Source organism: Liolophura sinensis, chromosome 1 (genome assembly GCF_032854445.1).
Source record: "Liolophura sinensis isolate JHLJ2023 chromosome 1, CUHK_Ljap_v2, whole genome shotgun sequence".
NCBI lineage: Eukaryota > Metazoa > Mollusca > Polyplacophora > Chitonida > Chitonidae > Liolophura > Liolophura sinensis.
Genome location: NC_088295.1, coordinates 16170128 through 16190281, shown reverse-complemented (window position 1 = coordinate 16190281; position 20154 = coordinate 16170128). Strand labels below are relative to the sequence as shown.

The following is a 20154-nucleotide window of genomic DNA, read 5'->3' as shown; positions in this document are numbered from 1 at the left end:
TTGTTATAGACAAGATTTATTGGATGTAAGGGATCTTCTGAGAGACACCATCCCCGCTGAAGGAGACTCACAGTAGGCCACAAGAGGAGCCTTTGCAAAACCAACCTATGGAGGAAGAGTGAGTGAGTGAGTGAGTGAGTGAGTGAGTGAGTGAGTGCTTGGGGTTTAACGTCTATGGAGGATGATGATTCAACGGAGTATCAGATGATCATAGATGTACCACCATCGCAAACATTTGTGTCTGCGGATGCCTCCAGTCCTTCAGAGCCGTGTGGTACGGCTGATAGTGCAGGAGGGGAGGATGAGACCTTAAATAACGATCCAGAACTTAGACGAAGTCAGAGATCTAATGGTGGACAGCACGCCAATCCAAATGTACTTCCCAAGTCAGCGATTGCCCAGGAATGCGGAGTGGGAAAGAGAGCAGATCATCAAACCTTGGATAGTATGGTGGATACACAGCTAGCTAAAATGTTACCCAGCTCTTTACATGGTGTCAAAAGTTTGATTGTGTCAAGACCATGTCCCTCGATGATGGAAGTTCAAGTCGTCATTCCTGTGATGTGCTGGTTCCTGCCTTCTGGTGCTCCTTTTAAGCTATTTTTACCCGTATATTTAGAAATATGGCTCTAAATGTTATGCTATAATTCTGTTGTATCTGTTGTTGCTAACAGTTCACTTCCTATTTCTGAATATGTCCTAAAACTATATTGTGTGCACTTGTCTGTGATAAATCTGTATTGAAAATGGCAACTGGTGATAAAGCCAGTGTTGATGACATTCCTGGGTTAAGTGCTGAACTCGAACAGCTCAGAACCCTAGTTAAAGACCAGGATGAGATTATTCGAACGGCCAGAATGGAAAACAGGGCGCCTGATCAGAAACAAGTGGTGGTGCTGCAGAACAGTAAAATGGCCACATTTACTGGAAAATTACAGAGAGATGGAGAACCAGGAATTCACGAGTGGGTATCAGACATGAAGAGAGACATCGAGTCTCGCAAGATTGCAGTTGATGGGATACCTGCATGTATACTGGAGCATCTCTGTGGTAAAGCTCCTCAAGTAATTCTGGACAGAGGGGAATCTGTCAGCAGACAACCTGCGAAAATCTACAAGGTTCTTTTCAGAGTCTATGGACTTATCAGATTCTGTGGACTTTTCAGAGTCTATGGAGATTGAGACGTCCTGCCATCAGCACAATAGAAGTTTTATTCATATGTGCAGGGCGACAATGACCTGATGTCACGTTTACTTAAGTTGGTCGAGTTGTATGATCGCATCATTGAACTAGATGAATCTTTCAAACCCGGAGGAGAGACTACATGAAAAAGGAGATCCGCGGAAGCTGTAGATGACGTTAGAATGAAGCGAGAAATCAGGCGACTGAGCACGGAAATTCCCGACCTGTTGTGCTTTGAAATTAAGGTTCGTGCAATGAAATAGTTTGAATCTACTATCAGGTCTATAGCGAAGCGATCAAATGTGGCTGTCTCTCATGAAACTCCAGCTGCGTTAGATCATGACGCCGTCATCACGTGACAGGAGGACATCATTGCCAGTCAACAGAAACAGATCAAAGCCTTTCTAGCAACTGTTCAATTGGCTGCCGACCAACGGAAAAACTACGCTAACCGTAAGAATCGAAATATTAGTGAAAGTCGTTGCTGGACCTGCAGATCACTGAACCAAGATTGTCCTGACTTCCTGAAAGGGCAATCCCAGAATGATGATCCTATGATGAGCAACACTTCGGGTTACAGAATAGTTTCAGGCTCAATACTGAATGTTGTTGGACCTTACCCACAAGAAACGATGGAAATAGAGCGGAAGGAGGCTCACTGCCTTTTTTACACCAGCGCACATGTTTCCACCGTCAATGAATCGTGGTACAGGAAGAACTTAACTGATGTCGATGGCCTTCTCAGAATAACCGCTGCAAATGGCGAGAAACTTCCATTCATAACACCGTAGAATTTGAACACACTTTCCAAAGAATGGGATTTCTTGTCGTTAAGGACCCTGTGGATGAAGTAATTCAAGCAAGGAAACGTGACATTCCTGGTGGTTTAGGATAAAAGGTTCTTCGAGATATAAACAGAAACGCCTCATCGAATGTTCCAGGCCCGAAAGTGGAAGCCTGTCTGTCACTGTATGAAGAGACTGGAGTAGTCAAGACGACCAGAGCTCGTATCGCAGGAAACCAGCATGGTCAGTGAAAATCATCGAAGAGTTCGAGAGTTCGAGAGCACCATTCACAGATGTTGTTGAACAGAACTCTTCCTAAAGGGCTGAAGTTAGGCCCCTCAATCGTGGCAGTAGGTAGAAACGGGAGGATACCGTTTCAAGTTGCGAACTTCACGGACGGGGGTCAAAGTCGGGAAAGTCAACCCCAATGCAGACTCTGTCAAGTGAGGAATTTGCACATCTCCAGGAAAAAGATCCTTCCATTGGACGTCTGAAGGAGTTATGCCATAAGAAGCATTGAAATTACTCAGACAGGAGACTCCAGATGTTGCTTTCTTCTTGGAATAGACTATGTGAGAGTGGTGGAGTACTCTACTGGAGTGTCCAGATAGACGGAGAACCTGTCAAGCAAGTCCTCTTACCATCTGTCCTCAAGCAAGAGGCACTGTCTTCAGTCCATTAACAAAACGGTGGCCTTACATGACACGTGGTGTCAAGAAATACTGTCGCACCATGCATATCTCGCTCAGCACCTTATCACGTGAAAAGAAGTGGAAGTGGCCCCAGCTGTTGCCTGAGATGGTCTATGCATATAATGTTACACCTTATGTCATCACGGGTTTCTCGCCCTACTACTTGTTTTTTTGACGTAAGCCCAGACTCCCAATAGATGATATCCTTAAAACCGACAAAGAGAAGACAGCTCTTGAAACCGAGTGGGTTGTGGAAACCAGCAGCGTTTGCAAAATGCCTTCAGCCTGGCAAATGAACGCTTGGAACACGAAGCGTGCGACAAGGTACAACCAGAGCGCCCGGCAGCATCCTTTGCAAATAGATAGAGTGTTCTTGAGAAACAGGGTTGTTGGACGACAGGATCACTGGTACTCGGAACACCACAAGGTCATTGGCCAATCCAGTCATAACGTATATGTCGTTGAACCTCAAAGTGGACCAAGGGAACCGAAGGCTTGTTATAGACAAGATTTATTGGATGTAAGGGATCTTCTGAGAGACACCATCCCTGCTGAAGGAGACTCACAGTAGGCCACAAGAGGAGCCTTTGCAAAACCAACCTATGGAGGAAGAGTGAGTGAGTAAGTGAGTGAGTGAGTGAGTGAGTGAGTGAGTGAGTGAGTGAGTGAGTGAGTGAGTGAGTGAGTGAGAGAGTGAGTGAGTGAGTGCTTGGGGTTTAACGTCTATGGAGGAAGATGATTCAACGGAGTATCAGATGATCATAGATGTACCACCATCGCAAACATTTGTGTCTGCGGATGCCTCCAGTCCTTCAGAGCCGTGTGGTACGGCTGATAGTGCAGGAGGGGAGGATGAGACCTTAAATAACGATCCAGAACTTAGACGAAGTCAGAGATCTAATGGTGGACAGCACGCCAATCCAAATGTACTTCCCAAGTCAGCGATTGCCCAGGAATGCGGAGTGGGAAAGAGAGCAGATCATCAAACCTTGGATAGTATGGTGGATACACAGCTAGCTAAAATGTTAACCAGACACATTGTAACCCAAGACATTAATGGGTGATTTTATGAATATTATACCTTGCAAACTGCTGAGACAGCAAGTTTTTAGTAGGGGAGTGCTTAGGGCGTATGGTATGGTCATGTCAGATACAGGCTTCCCTAGGATGAAGCAAGTTACAGATGCTCCGAGTGGTCTCCATGGTTACACGTCATACCTAGAGTTTCTACTTTTTCGAAATCTGTAGTTTTTTCTGAGTATGGTCTGTAGCTATTATTTACTTCTTATAGCAATACGTTGTAACTGTGTTGCGTTGTTACGCTGAAATGGTTGTAAAACTGTGATACCCATGATGCCCCGAGACTGTGATTGATTGTATAAGCTGCCATATTGTTTTTAGCGGCAACAGATTCTCGCCATCCGAGAAACATTTTGAATGTTTTCACTGTGAGTATTACTCTTCATTACTCTTCACCAGTTATTGTGATTTCTACTACACTCCGTTACTAGTCATCTGTAGCAGTTTATTTGAGTGAAAAAAGCGTTATGTTTTGTAACTGTTCAAATTTATTGTGGCACGTTCGTGAGGCATTGCTGATTCGTAAAAATGCGCCATTCCCTACACGTTTATAGTTTGTACTGTAAATAGTCAAGTTTCGACAGCACTTAGTTACTATCGCTCTATGAAGATAGGGAGCTGTTTAATTCCCTTACTTGTGTTTTGTAACGATAGGTTATTGTTGATCTGACAGACGCAAATAGCCTTCTACCGTGTGCATTCCAATGTATGGGAGCCCGTTAAAGGCATTGTCCTCTTTTCCCTTTTGGTAGGTTGAGTGTATACGTGATAATTACTCAATTGTATTTGTATTGTTCACATCACATGTAAAGTGTTAATGTATGGTAGGCCTTATGCACAACCTCAAAACAGATACCTGAATTAGGATAGTCGTAATCTTTACAATATTGTTGTTGTTTTGTTGATTAAATATGAGTAATTAACTAGTGATGTGTTAAGTTCAAGCAATGGATGTTTGCTCGTATTCTACAGTACATGCATGTTATTAATACATGTATTTGAAAAGTGTGAAAGAACAGTTTGTTACTTTTGCAAAATATGCATTAAGCATTGGAACTGTATAGTAATTGGTTTCTCGTAGTACAGAAGGTTCACTTTACTTCTGTTAGATGTTACACATGTAATTTCAAAGCATTGAGTGGTGATAGTTTCATTCTGATTTCACAGTGGGCAGTTTGTGTCATTACTGGGAGTAAGCATCATAACTTTGATGAGTTGTTATAGTCTAGAATACCTCCCAAGTACTGACAAACTCTTAACTTTGTTTTGTTTCATCTATAGTTCATACTTCATAGTTCACAATGTATTTCAAACCTTATAATCTTACTATGTTCATCGTTTGGTTACATAACACACTAAGGAATATCTTTCCTTGAGGTGAACTTCGCAGAGCTTCTGCATGCGTAACTTTAAAGCCAAGTACATTCACTGCATGAATAGCTGTAAAGTGTGTTGGCTTTACAAATGGGCGTTGGTGTTCGTTATTAGAACCGTTGACCTCTGCCCTCTTTACATTTTGGACCTGTTTTAGGAGTTGCCCTTGATATGTCAGAGGAAATTGGTGCGAGTCATATCTCAGCTATTACTTGGCACAAGATTCTTAAACTCACACAAAGTGTGCAAAATGACCTGAAGTTGTGCACATTCACATTTCAATCTCGCCACGATATGACTGAAATATTGCCGATGTGGCGTTAAACCATAATCATTCATTCATTCATTTCAATCTGTTTAGGATTAGCGCATATATTTTCCATTCCACCGAGTAGCAAACTTGTGCCGGACACATTTTAACGATTCTATGGGGCATAACTGGCGATATAAGGCGATTGCTGTACCCTCCCACCAATGAGGTCAAAGCTACTTGCACACAAGTACACTCAATCTCTTAAAAAGATATTAAAACTCTACAATGGCTGATTGTGTTGTGTTTATAGTTTTGTGGAGGGGAGGGGGGACATACGTCTTTGAAATCTCTGCACTCAAAAACTTAATCGGTTAATTTTAAAAGAAATTCTGCTACTTTAGTGATGCTAGAATGCATTTTATTATTATTACAAAAATCTGTCATATCCAACATAATAAGCTGAGTCTAATAGAATATTTAGGCCTATGTTGAATTAATAGAATATCCGTGTTATATTTAACAATACAATCTGCACATTCTAGCATCACTCAGACAACTGACTTTCTGTTAACAGGTTAATGTTTTGAGTGTGAATGCTTTCTTGTTTCATTTTTTTTCAACGTTCAACATTATTCTGCTCGTACAGAATGTGGTGCCAGATTTGAAAACCGACGTCAGAAAAAAACTTGAAGATACACGAGAGGAACTGCGGAATCTTGGAGATGGCTTACCTATTACGGAGGAGGGGCGCCAAGGAGTCTTGCTGGATGTGAGTATGTATGTTGGATTCTAATGCTGTGAAAATAAAATTTTAAAAAAGATTTTTGATGAAGTGCAACAACAATACTTAAAATCCCTTTATTTTATGCCTTTGCGTATTGTAGAATATTTTCCGTAACCAAACATTTATTTAATATCTCATATTACATATCTATACCGTTTAATACAAAGATCGTGTCAAGATTCAAAGATGAGCTGGAAGGCTTGGCCAAAGGAGAGTATACTACAAACCCGGGACAGGAATTGAGACTGCTTACAGAAGTTCGAAGAAGGTTTGACACATTCGGGACTGCTGTGGAAGGAATGGCCCCCAGTGAGTATTAGAAAGAACCGATTTTAAACGAGGAATAAGTTTACATTCAAACAGTAACGTATGGACCGCATTGTCTGTAAACGATCATGCGGTAAAAGGAACGTACCAGTACATGCATAGGTTTTAGATGCGGGCTGTAAGATACGATAAATTCATTGAACGCGGGCTGTAGTATTCTATACAGGTAGTTCCTGTAATCTATTAGATAATGAAACACTTCATTCTATATTTGTGTAATCGATTATCTATCATAATGTAGGCCTATATATATTAGTGTATGTAAAAATTAATAAGCGTTCATCAGAAGGATAGCTCCATAGAAATGCATTTACACCTGTGTGTCACTGACATTTCCCCGACATTATCGACCTAGATAAATCGATGTTATTTCAAAATAAAGTTTAAGCTACCCGTCAGCGAGCAATGAGAACGATTTGTGCGCGTGAGGCATGCGCAATCGTGTCGTTGAGATGGAAAACTGTAAGTTACTTGAATTACAAGAGCTGGGCCCGTCAGGTAAATAAGACAATTGTTATAATAAGACAATTATATTCTCATTATTCGCTGGTGATATAAATACTTCTTGGCTTGTAAAAGCGAGATGTGGCGAGACCAAGATTTACCAAGCGCTACATATATGCCTACATATATGACGTCACTCGTGTTATGCACTCTTCCGTCAAGAAGATACCGACAGTATCATAGCGCGGGAAATCTTCCGACAACTCAAACATTGCATGTTCATAGCTTGAACTTCACGAGCTTGTTTTAAGCTGCCGCGTTTTATCTGCAACTTACTCATTTTCCCTAAAAGAGGTTGTAGAAACGTGACAAATGAATACGAGTTAAAGGTAATGCACTGACCAACACATTGGTTAGATAGGGGTCAGTGGGTTTAGACAGTGTCTGAATTGAACGATGCACTTACCGCGGTTATACCGCAGCTCACTGGTACGTTAGATATGGAGCAGTGAGTCCATGTTCTTCAAATATTTAGTGACAAAAGTGGTACCTGAACCTACTGGTAACATAGAGAGGGACCTTGGGTTAGCGATGTGTCTGTATTGGGTGATTGTAGAGTTATATGTTTGAAAGGAGGCAGTGGGTTCACGCTATGTCTGTATTAAGTCGCTGTATTTGCCGTGTTCTTGGGAAGTAAATTTATATAGGCTGTTAAAAACCCTCAGTGGGAACCCACTGGGGGTATTGTGGAGAGAAAGTGAGTTCATGTAGAGGTGTACTGTGCTATGTCAGCATTAAAACATGAACCCACTGGGCTATTACGGATTGACATGCAGCTACTCAATGTAGAGGTGTACTGTGCTATGTCACTACTAAATGTAACCCAAGGGGTATTAAGGAGTGAGACCTGGTGAGACCATGTAGAGGTCTACTGTATTATGTCAGGTTGAGCATAAACTCGAACATTAATTGGGTATCAGAAAGCCACTAAAATGCCTCTTGCAACTGACAAACCATTCCTTGTGTATGAATGATTTTACCTGTGCGGTGCTGTAAAAGAATGTCAGTAGTACCGCACCTCAGTGATATTCTACTGATAAACACGATACTTGCTAGTGGCGGAAAGTTTAAACAATACAATGATGTAACGCGGGCTGACCAGTACTCGCCAGTAATGTATTCCTATTCAACATCGAGGGGGGAATGTAGGGTGTAGTCTCCAGTCAAACGTGATTCAGGGAGTACGTCACCGCCAAGGCAAGCCCCATGACAGATCTACTCTCCTGGTTTTTATGTGGGGTCCTGACGAGGACATCTCGCCCCGCGCGCCGAGGACACTCGAATGGTGTATCGTTCTCATGAGGCGCGAGGCGAAGGAAAGAGCACGGTCACATTTCGCGCTCGTACTCGTCCCCTTACCTCGCGCCTCGAGCCCGCGGTTTCACCCGTGCTCGTAAGTCGTGTGTGTAGCTGTTTCGAACGAACCACCACAAATTTTGGAGCGACTATAATAGAATTATTAAAGGAATCATCACTGTGCGAGCTACATCCATTTGTAAGTCCATTTCTTGAGATAATGCCTAAACTTTGGTTCAAGGTTTAACCTACGGCAAATAACACGAGTCCGTTCATAAGCTCATAGAGGATGCCGTCCTCGAATCATTCGCGCACAGCAGCGGTGATATCAGTACGTTAAACGGCATATTCTCCTGACGTATATGTGTGTCACAGAACACACTATTCGTGAGAAGTAGCACGTCACACAGCGATTAATTAAATTTCAAAACGAAAAATTAAATCAACCAGCACATCTCGCACTTATATGATAGCAGAGTTAAATCACATATATTAACTTGCATTATAGGTGAAGATGACCGCGATTTGATGATCGATATCAAAAAACAGGTTGCTAATCATCGGGGGCGAGAACTTCCCAACTTCATCATGTACCCTGTGTTTGAAGCACTTGTCCGGAAGATGATTCGAAATATGAAGGATCCTGGTGAGTTGTGTCTGAAGGACGTGGACAGGACTATAGACATCGTCCTGGACAAACTGTGCACTAAATGGTTTTCCCGATTTCCTCAGATCATGGGTGACGTTAAGGTATGTGTATAACATGTTATAGTCTTATTGTTTATTCATTGTAAGTGGGATAAGTGTCTCAATGATTTGTGTTCTACCGTCTAGCTTTAATGCAAACATCGTTATTCCGTGTTGTTCCGTGACCACTTCAGGTCGTAAGAATATTTCAGATAGAATCATTGTAAGTTTCCTCCGCTCCTAAATCTGACAGACGTCGACTAAATTTTGTATGTGGGGAATTCTTTCAAATGTGTTTTGTTCTCTGTGTGTTTCTATATCTTGTTGTAAATGCAGCTGTTATTATTTCTTCTGGGTGATTAAATTATTTAATGTTTGTTGTGACTGAAGTGAGAATCTTATAAATTCTGTTCATTTTGTCGTCTAAATGTAGACCACTGTGTCTGCTCTGAGAACAGCCGCTAAAGATACGTGCGAGACAAAACTCGGCGAACAGTTTGACATGGAGGACCTGATTTACACCCAGGACCAAACCTACCTGAGAGAAATTGGTAAGAGATCGGTGAAAAAGTCTTTTATTTTTATATAGTTCTTAATTAGTCCCCTGTTGGTACTCGGGGCGGTGAGATAGATTTGCATTCCGTTTGTCAGTCCGTCATTCCATCTCAAAACAATTTTCAGGACATTTTTTGAGAACGGTTCTCCGCTTTGAATTGGAACTTGGTACTGACTCAATATGACGAGTTATCTCCCAGCCTACATACCGCGCAGAAGACAAAGGACTGGAGGGGAAAGTTATATTAGCTTGGTTCGCAGTGTCTGCCAGAAACTTTTCTTCCAAACCAAAATGAAAGTGGAGAGCTGGTCGTGCCCGAGTGGTGATAAGTGGCCTGCCTTACAATCGCTTTGATGTAGGTTAAAACTATCCTCAGTGATATAATTATCAATATTTCTCTGCTCCCGTACATTGCTCTTCCATGAGGGTCTCTGACACCCATTTTCTCGTGTTTAATCTGGCATGAAGATCTATGGAACCCACTCCCACGTGTATAATCTTGCATGAAGATCTGTGGAACCCACTCTCACGTGTATAATCTTGTATGAAGGTCTGTGGAACCCACTCTCACGTGTATAATCTTGCATGAAGATCTGTGGAACCCACTCTCACGTGTATAATCTTGCATGAAGGTCTGTGGAACCCACTGACGTGCATAAATAATGGCTCAACCGGCTAACGCGCTAGCGCAGCGTAATGACCCCGGAGCCTCTCACCAATGCGGTCGCTGTGAGTTCAAGATCAGCTCATGCTGGCTTCCTCTCCGGCCGTACGTGGGAAGGTCTTGCAGCAACCTGCGCATGGTCGTGGGTTTCCCCCGGGTTCTGCCCGGTTTCTTCCCACAATAATGCTGGCCGCCGTCGTATAAGTATTCTTGAGTATGGCGTAAAACACCAATTAAATAAATAAATAAATAAATATAATCTTGCATGAAGGTCTGTTGAACTCACTGACTTGTGTAATCTTGCATGAAGGTTTGTGGAACTCACTCTCACGTGTATAATCTTGCATGAAGATCTGTGGAACCCACTCTCACGTGTATAATCTTGCATGAAGGTCTGTGGAACCCACTGACGTGCATAAATAATGGCTCAACCGGCTAAAGCGCTAGCGCAGCGTAATGACCCCGGAGTCTCTCACCAATGCGGTCGCTGTGAGTTCAAGATCAGCTCATGCTGGCTTCCTCTCCGGCCGTACGTGGGAAGGTCTGGCAGCAACCTGCGCATGGTCGTGGGTTTCCCCCGGGTTCTGCCCGGTTTCTTCCCACAATAATGCTGGCCGCCGTCGTATAAGTATTCTTGAGTATGGCGTAAAACACCAATTAAATAAATAAATAAATAAATATAATCTTGCATGAAGGTCTGTTGAACTCACTGACGTGTGTAATCTTGCATGAAGGTTTGTGGAACTCACTCTCACGTGTATAATCTTGTATGAAGATCCGTGGAACCCATTCTCACGTGTATAATCTTGTATGAAGATCCGTGGAACCCATTCACACGTGTATAATCTTGCATGAAGTTCTCTGAATAACTCTTGCCCTCCAACAGTATGAATACGACGTTAAACCCTAAGCACTCACTCCAACAGTATAACATAATGTCACACTCATAAAACTTCGCCGAACTCGCCAAAGGTCGTTGGTTTATTAGTGAAAGTCTGGTTTCTCCTATCCATAATATACTGGTCGCCATTGTATAATTGAAAAGTTCTTGAATAGGACGTAAAACAAATATTTAAAAAATATATCTGATTTGTCGTCTGCAATAAAGTTAATGTCTTAGGCAAATGAAAACATTTATGTTGTCATTTTGGGTAGCAATGAGTCCTTCAAAGATATTTTCCCTTTGAAAAAACGACTCCTCGCACTTTGATATGCACGTATAGTCTCAAATCGTCAGGTAATAATTTTTATCTTGTTTATCATGTTATACAAAGTAACTTTCCTTTGTATCCATTAGCGGGGTTTCCGCCAGCATTACTCTATAGAAGTTGGTAGAGCGTCCGCTTCGGGAGCGGTAGATTTAGGGTCAATTCTGGGCCGAGTCACACCTAAGACTTTAAAAGACGAAGTTATAACTTCCTCGCTTGGCGTTCAGCGTGAAGGGAATAGTTCAACGACTGGTTGACCCGTATCAGTAGCCTATAATGGCTCGGGCGGAGCGGCTTACTTGCCTTCGGTAAGTCGTCTCAGTGAAGCAGCACTGGATAAAAGAGCGGTAAAAATTCGTCCTGCAACATGCACTCTGAGGATTCCTTCGTCGTTCATATGGCTGAAAAATTGTTAAGTACGACGTTAAGCACTCACACTCGCACAGTCTATAGAAACACCTACTTGGCCCTATTAACTGTATTGCATTTCCCTGTCATTAGGCTGTATAACTTCTGTAAAAAGTGTTCAATTTGTACAAAATTTTGTGTGCCGACTGCCTTCATCGGATGAAGGTTGAAATTTGTGTATTAAGTTATGTTTTTCATTGGCTGTTGATTTCTGTGCTATAACTGCTCAAAATAATGTCCGTTTCTGATGTAAAAGTTTGCATGGCGGTTCATTTCGTGTAATTTAAAATTTTCTTAAAATATGTATTTATGTATGTATGTATGTATGTATTTATGTATTTATGTATGTATGTATGTATGTATGTATGTATGTATGTGTGTGTATGTGTGTGTGCGTGTATGCGTGTATGCGTGTATGCATGCATGTATATATGTATGTATGTATGTATGTATGTATGTATGTGCGTGCGCGTGCGCGTGGATGTATGTATGTATGTATGTATGTATGTATGTATGTATGTATGTATGTATGTATGTATGTATGTTTTGTATATATTTAGCGTGTTTGGAATATAAAATCTTTGAGCATAAAGGTTGCGAGCACGGATATTTAGAATCTTTGATTGTAGCTCATGTTTTTTTATTTCAGATAGTTACATACAGTTTATCTATGCTGCATTTTTCAAGTTTCAGAGTCACTGTGCACAATTATTTTTGTATTATATTCGGACAGTTCTGTTTCAGTTAATAATCCCAAAGCTCACCCATAATAGCCTATTTCTTTAAAGGCATTTATGAAGTGGCCAATATTAGATTGTGGGAAAGATCCAACACCACTATGGAACTAATTTTATTGATTCCAACATTCCAAATTCTATTTACAGATATTTTAAAAGAGAAGCATGAAAATGACGAAGAGAAAACGTCGTATATGTCACAAGAATATGGAAAAGAAGATAAAGAACAAAAAGAAGCCGAACATATACTTGATGCGCTGAATTGTTACTTTACCGTAAGCTGTTATACCTCCGCATGTAAATACTCTTAACAGATCTGCTGGTTTGTTTGCTGGTTGAATGCTTGTTTACTCGGTATAATCTACGTAACATTTAACACGTTGGTGTTGCATTATAGTCATGTGCAGACCTCGAATCTGACCCAGTACATCGGTCAAGTCTGAATGTTGATAATAATACTTGTGCATGCACATATACCAGTCTTGATGCCCCACCTATAGTAACAGCACTGGGCGATGGGTCAACCCTTCCTTGACACATCGCCTCATATATATCACACGCCAAGCAACAATTTGCCTATAGATTGCTCAAGTCTTAGGTTTGACACCTATGGGAACGGGTTTTCCACGAAGAGACGGACGTTCTGCCGACTAGGTCATCTCTGCACAGTAGAGTTCGTAATGTATTTGCGAGATTAAAAGTATAGGTTTTTTAAGAAAAATACTTCGTGTATTGAAATTCTTCTGTTTTGACGAATGTATTTTTACTATTTTTTTTGTTACTTTTATCCGGGCACTGTGAATAACTTGATTGTTTCTGTTACAGGTGTCTTCTCGACGGGTTATGGACATGGTTCCGATGATCATCCGTCATCAGATGCTCAGTGTTCTCGTGAACAGGATTAGCACCAAGCTGATGAAGTTTGCGGCTAAACCGGCGAACGCGAACCACGTGGTGGAGGATCTCGGCGTGATGCAAAAGAGAGAAGAGCTGCGCGACAGAAAAAATCGTCTTCTACGGGCTGAGACAGACCTTAGTCGCTTCTAAATCTGGCACGAGGAAGTGAAATCAGCATCGCAGATTTTGGTCACTTGGAATTTGCCATTATTTTTTAAAACAAGAGTCTTCTTACGAAATAATCGTCAAGACAATATTTTGACAAGATGTATTAGCAGTTTAATTTTCACAATTTGTTGTGAAATAGCTCTTTATTTATTTTTTTTCACTGAGTAAAACCTCCCCTTCTACCCAAATTTATGTGATGGTGATATAGTACGCTGATATGGCCAATATGGTATAGGCTTTGGGCTATGGTGATATGTCTGACGAAGATCAAACATTGACTACAGTGAGACATATGTTCAATTCATCGACATTTGAAACTAATGTTTTCTTTGTTAATGAATCAGTATACCTTTATCTTAACACAGTTTTACTATTGTAAGATCCGTGACGTGAAGAACGGATCAATGTTTATTTAATATTAGATTCGATGCTTTATAGACAAGCGTTTTGTCTTCCAATTGCGTGTGCTTCATTTTAAAATATTTTAATAGTAAAAATATATGTTGCTTTTCAGCTTTATCTGTGTTACATAAAGGGTCTGTGATTTGACTATCTATGCGTAGAGTTTAGCCTTGCAGTGCTGTAGCGTGTAGTGTCTATTCGGCTGTAATCAGATTTGTGGTATTTAATGTTTCATGCCCATGTTCTCTGTATGGATGCCACAATATATAGCCCGAATTTCATATTTATCTATTTGATGTGTTTCTTTGTTAGTTTATTTGATTTTAGTGCGCCACGCATGGTGTGGGCGCGTCAAGATTCTGGGGCCGGCATAATCAAGCTTGCTTAGTGTTAAGTTGCCCTCAGCTAAGTGCGCTTTACATACATCATACGTTGCCATGGTAGTTAAGGGCTTACTTATCTAAGTGAGAGTCATGAAACCGGCCCCAGGGTGAATGAAAGTCAAGGTACCACCACATCTCCCCAAACAATGGCATAAGAATAATCTATTTATTCGGTTGATGTTTTTTCACGGATCAAAATGTTTCACATAGGCCTATACGACGGCAGTCAGGAAAACAACCCACGGGCGTCCGCAGTTGGCTCGCAGACCTTCCCACGTAGGCTTCGACCCGAGACGAAGCCAACATGAGCTGAACTCACAGCAGTCGCATTGAGTGGTGAGAATTTTTTGCATAGGGTGCTGTGCTACACCAGCACGTTAAGCACTTTGCCACGGAGGTCCCACTTGTAACAGTTTAACACATTATATGTTTCCAAATAGGTCGATAGGTATATTTAAATTCATGAGGTCTTGACAGGCAATAACCAAACCAAACAGTATGAATCTAGTGTTCATACAAATCCCAATTCATGCAAAAAATCAAGATAATCATATAGTTTTATTATAAACGGAAATAACTAAATAGAAAGTAGCGCAGCGCAATCACCCAGGAGCGTCTCATCAATGCCATCGCTGACTAGCTATGTCAGCTTCCTCTCCGGTCATATGTGGCTGTAGTCCACAACTGATTTTCCCTTTACTTAGACTTACCGGTACAAATAAACGTTTTGCCTCACAGCACTGTGCCTAAATCTCCGAACCCCAAACCCTACGAGCTTGTCATCTGCCTCCATTTCCTGAAAAACAAGTTATAGTTATAGATCAGAAAAGTTAGTCGGCGGTTCGCGGTAGGCCGTAGGCGATTCAAAGGGATTAGTCATTACTTTTTCAAATATCTCTCATCTTTGAAATATACAACAACTAATTTTACACAATATACACCATCTGGGGCCCTCTTTAATCTGACACCAAAGTTAACACCATTTGACTCCAGAGGGCGCCAGAATCGAATCGCCGTCAAATCGCCTACTGGCTGACACAGACAATGCTAAAATGCCTAGAGCAACCAAACTTACAGAATATACATCTGTTGTACCCTCTTTAACCTCACACCAAAGTTGACACCATCTGATGCCATCTGACTCCATGCAGGAGCCCTACATTCGAATCACTGTCGAATCGCCTTCTGACTTACACAGGCAGTAATAAATGGTCTAAAGCAACCAAACTTACACAATATACATTACTTTTGAATTTCTTTCACATGACACCAAAGTTGACACCATCTGACCCCAGGGGGTGTCAATATTGTGTAAGTTTGGCTGCTTTAAACCATTTACTATTGCCTGTGTGAGCCAGAAGGCGATTCGACGGCGATTCGATTGCAGCGCCCCCTGGAGACAGATGGTGTTAACTTTGGTATCAGGTGAAAGTGGATGAATAGAGATCTCTCTTGTGTGTAAAGTTTGGTTGCTTTAGGTTGTCATGTAAAAAAACCCAGTAGTGACGCTTATTGTGTAAGTTTGGCTGCTTTAGACCATTTACTATTGCCTGTGTGAGTCAGAAGGCGATTCGTCGGCGATTCGATTGTAGCCCCCCCCCTGGAGTCAGATTTGGTGTCGTGTGAAAAAGAATCAGAAGTGCTGTTACTGTGTGAATTTGGTTGCTCTAGACCATTTAGTATTGTGTATGGGCGGGGGGGGGGGGGGGCGATTCAAACTATCAAAGTAGGCGATTCGATTGTAGCGCCCTCTGTGTGTCGGATGGTGGCAACTTTGGTGTCAGGTGAAAGAGAATCGAGAGACGTGCATATTGTGTAAAATTGGTTGTATATTTGAAAGGATAAGAAATATTTGAATGTAAAAGTTCGAAAATGTATACAATGACTGGTCCCTTTGAATCACCTACCGCCTACCGCGGCCCGACGACTAACTTTTCTGATCTCAAAGTTATTCGTAGAATGAAAAATGTGAAGCTTCTGTTACAAAATGATGCAACTTAACAATCAGATGGAAGAAATAGAAAAAAGGCAGCCCAAAGGAACAAAAGAAAATACATGTAAAATACCGGTGATTGTGAGTGAAGCAGATGGCACAACTGCATGTGTGACGTCATTGGGACTTATCTCGCTTTTAAGTTTTATAGATGTGTATTTTATTGAAAAATCTAATGTTATATGCCATTGCTTCGACACCAGTTCGAACTCAAGTTATCTATGTAATTCAAAAACACGGCTGGCGCTCTGACTTTGTTTTTTTGGAGTCATAGTCGCGTTACAAGTCAATAGGTCTTGCATCAGAATAAAACCCAAATGAAACTCAATGAACTTTCAACAGATTTATTTGCGGTATGGACAGTGTTACGACCCAAACTGCCTGTATTATAAAGAGATGGCTTGTTCGAAATACACGACAGTTTAGCAGCACAAAAAAGTAACCAAAACCAGCAGATTTTATTTTACAACAATTTATTAGCTTTAACAAGAACAGATAATAAGACTTATACAAATACTAAAGTACTTAAGTTTAACAAGAAAGGATAGCAGTATCTATACAAATACTAAAGTACTTACATGTACAACGTTTTTAAGTCCAAACGGATGCATATATTCCACAATGCGGAAAACCATACAGGCATAAATGCACAAATAAGAGGGAAAATCCACAGTATAACTGAGTGTATGTCGAAATATACACAAAATTCCACAAAGAGGGTCCGGGTACTAATAAGCACTGTGTACACAAGAGCACAAATTAAATATACAAGTTCAGACTGAACAAGTGCTCGGTGGTTATAGGATATAACAAAGCCAGAGGCTATAAAGACACTAAAATTCAGCACAAAAGGCCTACTAAAGTAACACACAGCGAAAGCATCCAAACTCTCAATAATTCTCCTTTCTCCCTTTTTGACCTGCTTTCATAGGTCTTATATAGGCTGGTGGAATTGTCTAGAATAAGAAAATTCCTGAACACTTGATGTAAACAAACAGGCTCCGAATTGAGCGTATTCTGGAACATTGTAAATTAGAGGCAGACAGCAGGCCCTAAACTTTTTTAGAAATTTAGAAGCTGACGGCAGTTGTGCACATAACAACAGTGAGTGAATTGTTTGGGCAAGATCCTGGGTGTCGGCATGAATCACACAACATGTTCTCGCCATGATATGACTGCTATACATTGTCGTAGTGCCGTTAAGCCATAAACATTCATTCATTCACAACATTATAATGCTATATGTAATGTGTTCCAATGTAATGTGTTCCACCTATCGATCAGTTAGCGAGGGTGAAGGGCATGTAGCTCAGTCAGTACGATGTGCAACTCCTAACCACAAGGTACAGGGTTCGGGTTCAAACCCAGTCCTGGTTTACAGTCCTGAGACAGAGGATTTGAAGATTTGCCAACTTTCATTATTTGTGAAGACTTGATAACAGTATACTGTTCGATGTAATGGTATAACGTTCATTAAGACCATTTGTCGTCCATCAATATGGCTGTCTACACCATACATGGTTTCCACGGGGCGCTCTGTTTTCATCCAAGCAAAAATTCTTGAGTGGTTGCATTAAATAATAATAAGATAGATAAACAACATAAATAAATAAAATGATATGCGCCACGCAGTGGTGTTCGACTTATGCACTGTGGTATTTCCCGTCTATCTGGGGGCGTAACTGGCTAACTACCAACCTGTGCATATACACATCTGTCTCCGTGCAGTTATATATATATATATATATATATATATATATATATATATATATATATATATATATATAGGAGACATACAGCAATACAAAGCGGAGAAGGGAGGTCACTCGGCACATGATCGATTGCGAAGTTGATTGAGCACTGGCTCAATTTAATGGAAAGGATTCACATTGGCTGGTTCTCATACAATTGTGAACATTTGACTAAAAGTTAAACGTCTTGAAGTGGAAACAATTGCTTAGTATAGCAAACAGAAAGATAACAACAAAGTTAAATGGGAAACCTTGAAATATACACACGATTATATAAACTAAGAAATGTGAAAAAAAAACCCAATTATTTCGCATTCATATGTGTATTTGGACCGCCCCCCCTCCCCCCCCCCCCCCCCCTCCAAATACCTCCACCTTCCGCAGACGCACCTGTCGACCGCCGGGTTTAAATCGCGGAGCGGAGGGTGGATCAGGTGGCAGTGTACGGAGGGAGAGTTGGGAACGAAACCCATCGCTGCCTGTTGGCTGGGAACACTTTCTGGAGAACATAGGTATGTTCAAGTTATCAATTGTTTACAGCAGTGAGTTAACGGCAGATATCTGAACTGGTTAAGAAAGTTATAAACACCATTGCATGATATGTGAAATGTTGTTCAAGTGTGCATTCTTTACTTCGTTAGGCTTTTAACGGAATCGGCTCGGTGATACCATCAGAAAAATGTCGGATTCCACCAGAACGGGTAAGCAAAGTCATAGAATGCTATTTTATCATGTTTTGATAAACGAACGAAATGTATTATGACGAGTACGATATTACGTATAGGATGTACAGTATGATATATGCAAAGACATGATTTGTGGGTTAATTCAGGGGAAACACTTGTATACATAGATTGATAATTAATTCTGTTGCAAGCCTAAATAGATATGATATATGAATGGGTGTTCCAAAAACTGTATAATATAATCTAGGCCTCCCAGTCCAAATCACATTTGCAGTGTTGTATAGGTCTGCTGTGCTTTTTTTCTACTATTACATAACAAATAGCTCAAGACACTGTACTGCATGACTGTTTATGTACATGTGCATGTTGCCTTAGTCTTAATATTGAAGTTAATTCACATGTATTTTGACACGCGAGGTAATGTAGGAAATTAAAATGCATTCATACTTGTCATGGTTTCAATCAGCCGAATACGCGAGTTTGAGCTTAAAACCAGTCTGCATATCTATATATAATAACATACACCTGTGTCTAGCGAAGAATCGATTTTATTTGTGTGCTAACAAAGTGATATGAATTGCATTCATCGCTATACGTGACAAGTAACAGTTCGCTACATACAAACCCAGCGTGATATGTGACGCAGCTGGAATCGTTCCCTCTAATATGGTGACATGGTTGTTGTTTTGTTTGTTTTTTTTTCGGTAATTTGAGGTGTACACAACAAAGTACTTGTGTATATAAATTCTGTACAAAGGTTTGCTACCTTGTGGATAGCATGTATGAAGAGTTTAAGATGAAAAAGATACAAATCCACTGTTAGCAACAAAATAAATATGCTATATCATCGGCTGCCAGATTCATAAAATGCTTATTCTAATTCAAACCTGGCAGGAGTTCAGTACATAAATGTTTGAGAATATGAAGTGTGTCCAACAAAAGAAGCGCATACATGAAACAGACCCACAGTCAAAGAATGAGTGACGTTGAAGAGCAATGCGTCAACCCATCTTTTGTTTCTATACTGTTGTGGTTACAGTTTGTAGAGCTTTATATAAATGAGAAGTGAATCTGGAGCCATTTTATCAGCAGCACTCATTGAAGTCAGTAAGACTTGTTAATACGAGGGTATGCGTTCTTATCGAAAAAATATCGAGGCTCAGTCACTGTTACGGTACCGGTACTAATAATTTTAACGTTAGTGTGCAGGCATTATAGCTATAACATCGGGAGGCTCAGGAGGTTTGCCATGTACTTGCCAAAGGCCGCTGGTTTTCTCTGAGAGGACGCTTTTGTTTTCTCCACCCGTAAATATGACCGATGTCAATTGTTGAAAT

At 40.8% G+C, this 20154-nt stretch overlaps 1 protein-coding gene across 3 annotated transcripts; it reads left to right on the top strand.

The window, feature by feature from the left end:
* The first annotated feature begins 3854 nt into the window (after positions 1 to 3854).
* On the top strand, positions 3855 to 14269 carry LOC135473736 (interferon-induced GTP-binding protein Mx-like). 3 transcript variants are annotated; one of them, XM_064753614.1, is made up of 6 exons: positions 3855 to 4107; positions 6013 to 6135; positions 6318 to 6459; positions 9398 to 9515; positions 12685 to 12812; positions 13363 to 14269. In XM_064753614.1, the coding sequence occupies exons 4-6, from the start codon at positions 9467 to 9469 to the stop codon at positions 13582 to 13584; spliced, it is 399 nt and encodes a 132-aa protein (XP_064609684.1). In that variant the 5' UTR covers positions 3855 to 4107; positions 6013 to 6135; positions 6318 to 6459; positions 9398 to 9466; the 3' UTR covers positions 13585 to 14269. The 3 variants fall into 3 exon arrangements, with proteins under 3 accessions (XP_064609684.1, XP_064609701.1, XP_064609693.1); XM_064753631.1 differs by having other exon boundaries at positions 6013 to 6143; XM_064753623.1 differs by lacking the exon at positions 3855 to 4107 and adding an exon at positions 4320 to 4487.
* Positions 14270 to 20154: the final 5885 nt, after the last annotated feature.

Bases quoted from the DNA above. Each gene is read 5' to 3' on its own strand.
- LOC135473736 (XM_064753614.1), top strand. From the start codon at position 9,467: ATGGAGGACCTGATTTACACCCAGGACCAAACCTACCTGAGAGAAATT. The intron at 9,516-12,684 runs GTAAGAGATCGG...TTCTATTTACAG, and splicing joins AACCTACCTGAGAGAAATTG to ATATTTTAAAAGAGAAGCAT. The intron at 12,813-13,362 runs GTAAGCTGTTAT...TTTCTGTTACAG, and splicing joins CGCTGAATTGTTACTTTACC to GTGTCTTCTCGACGGGTTAT.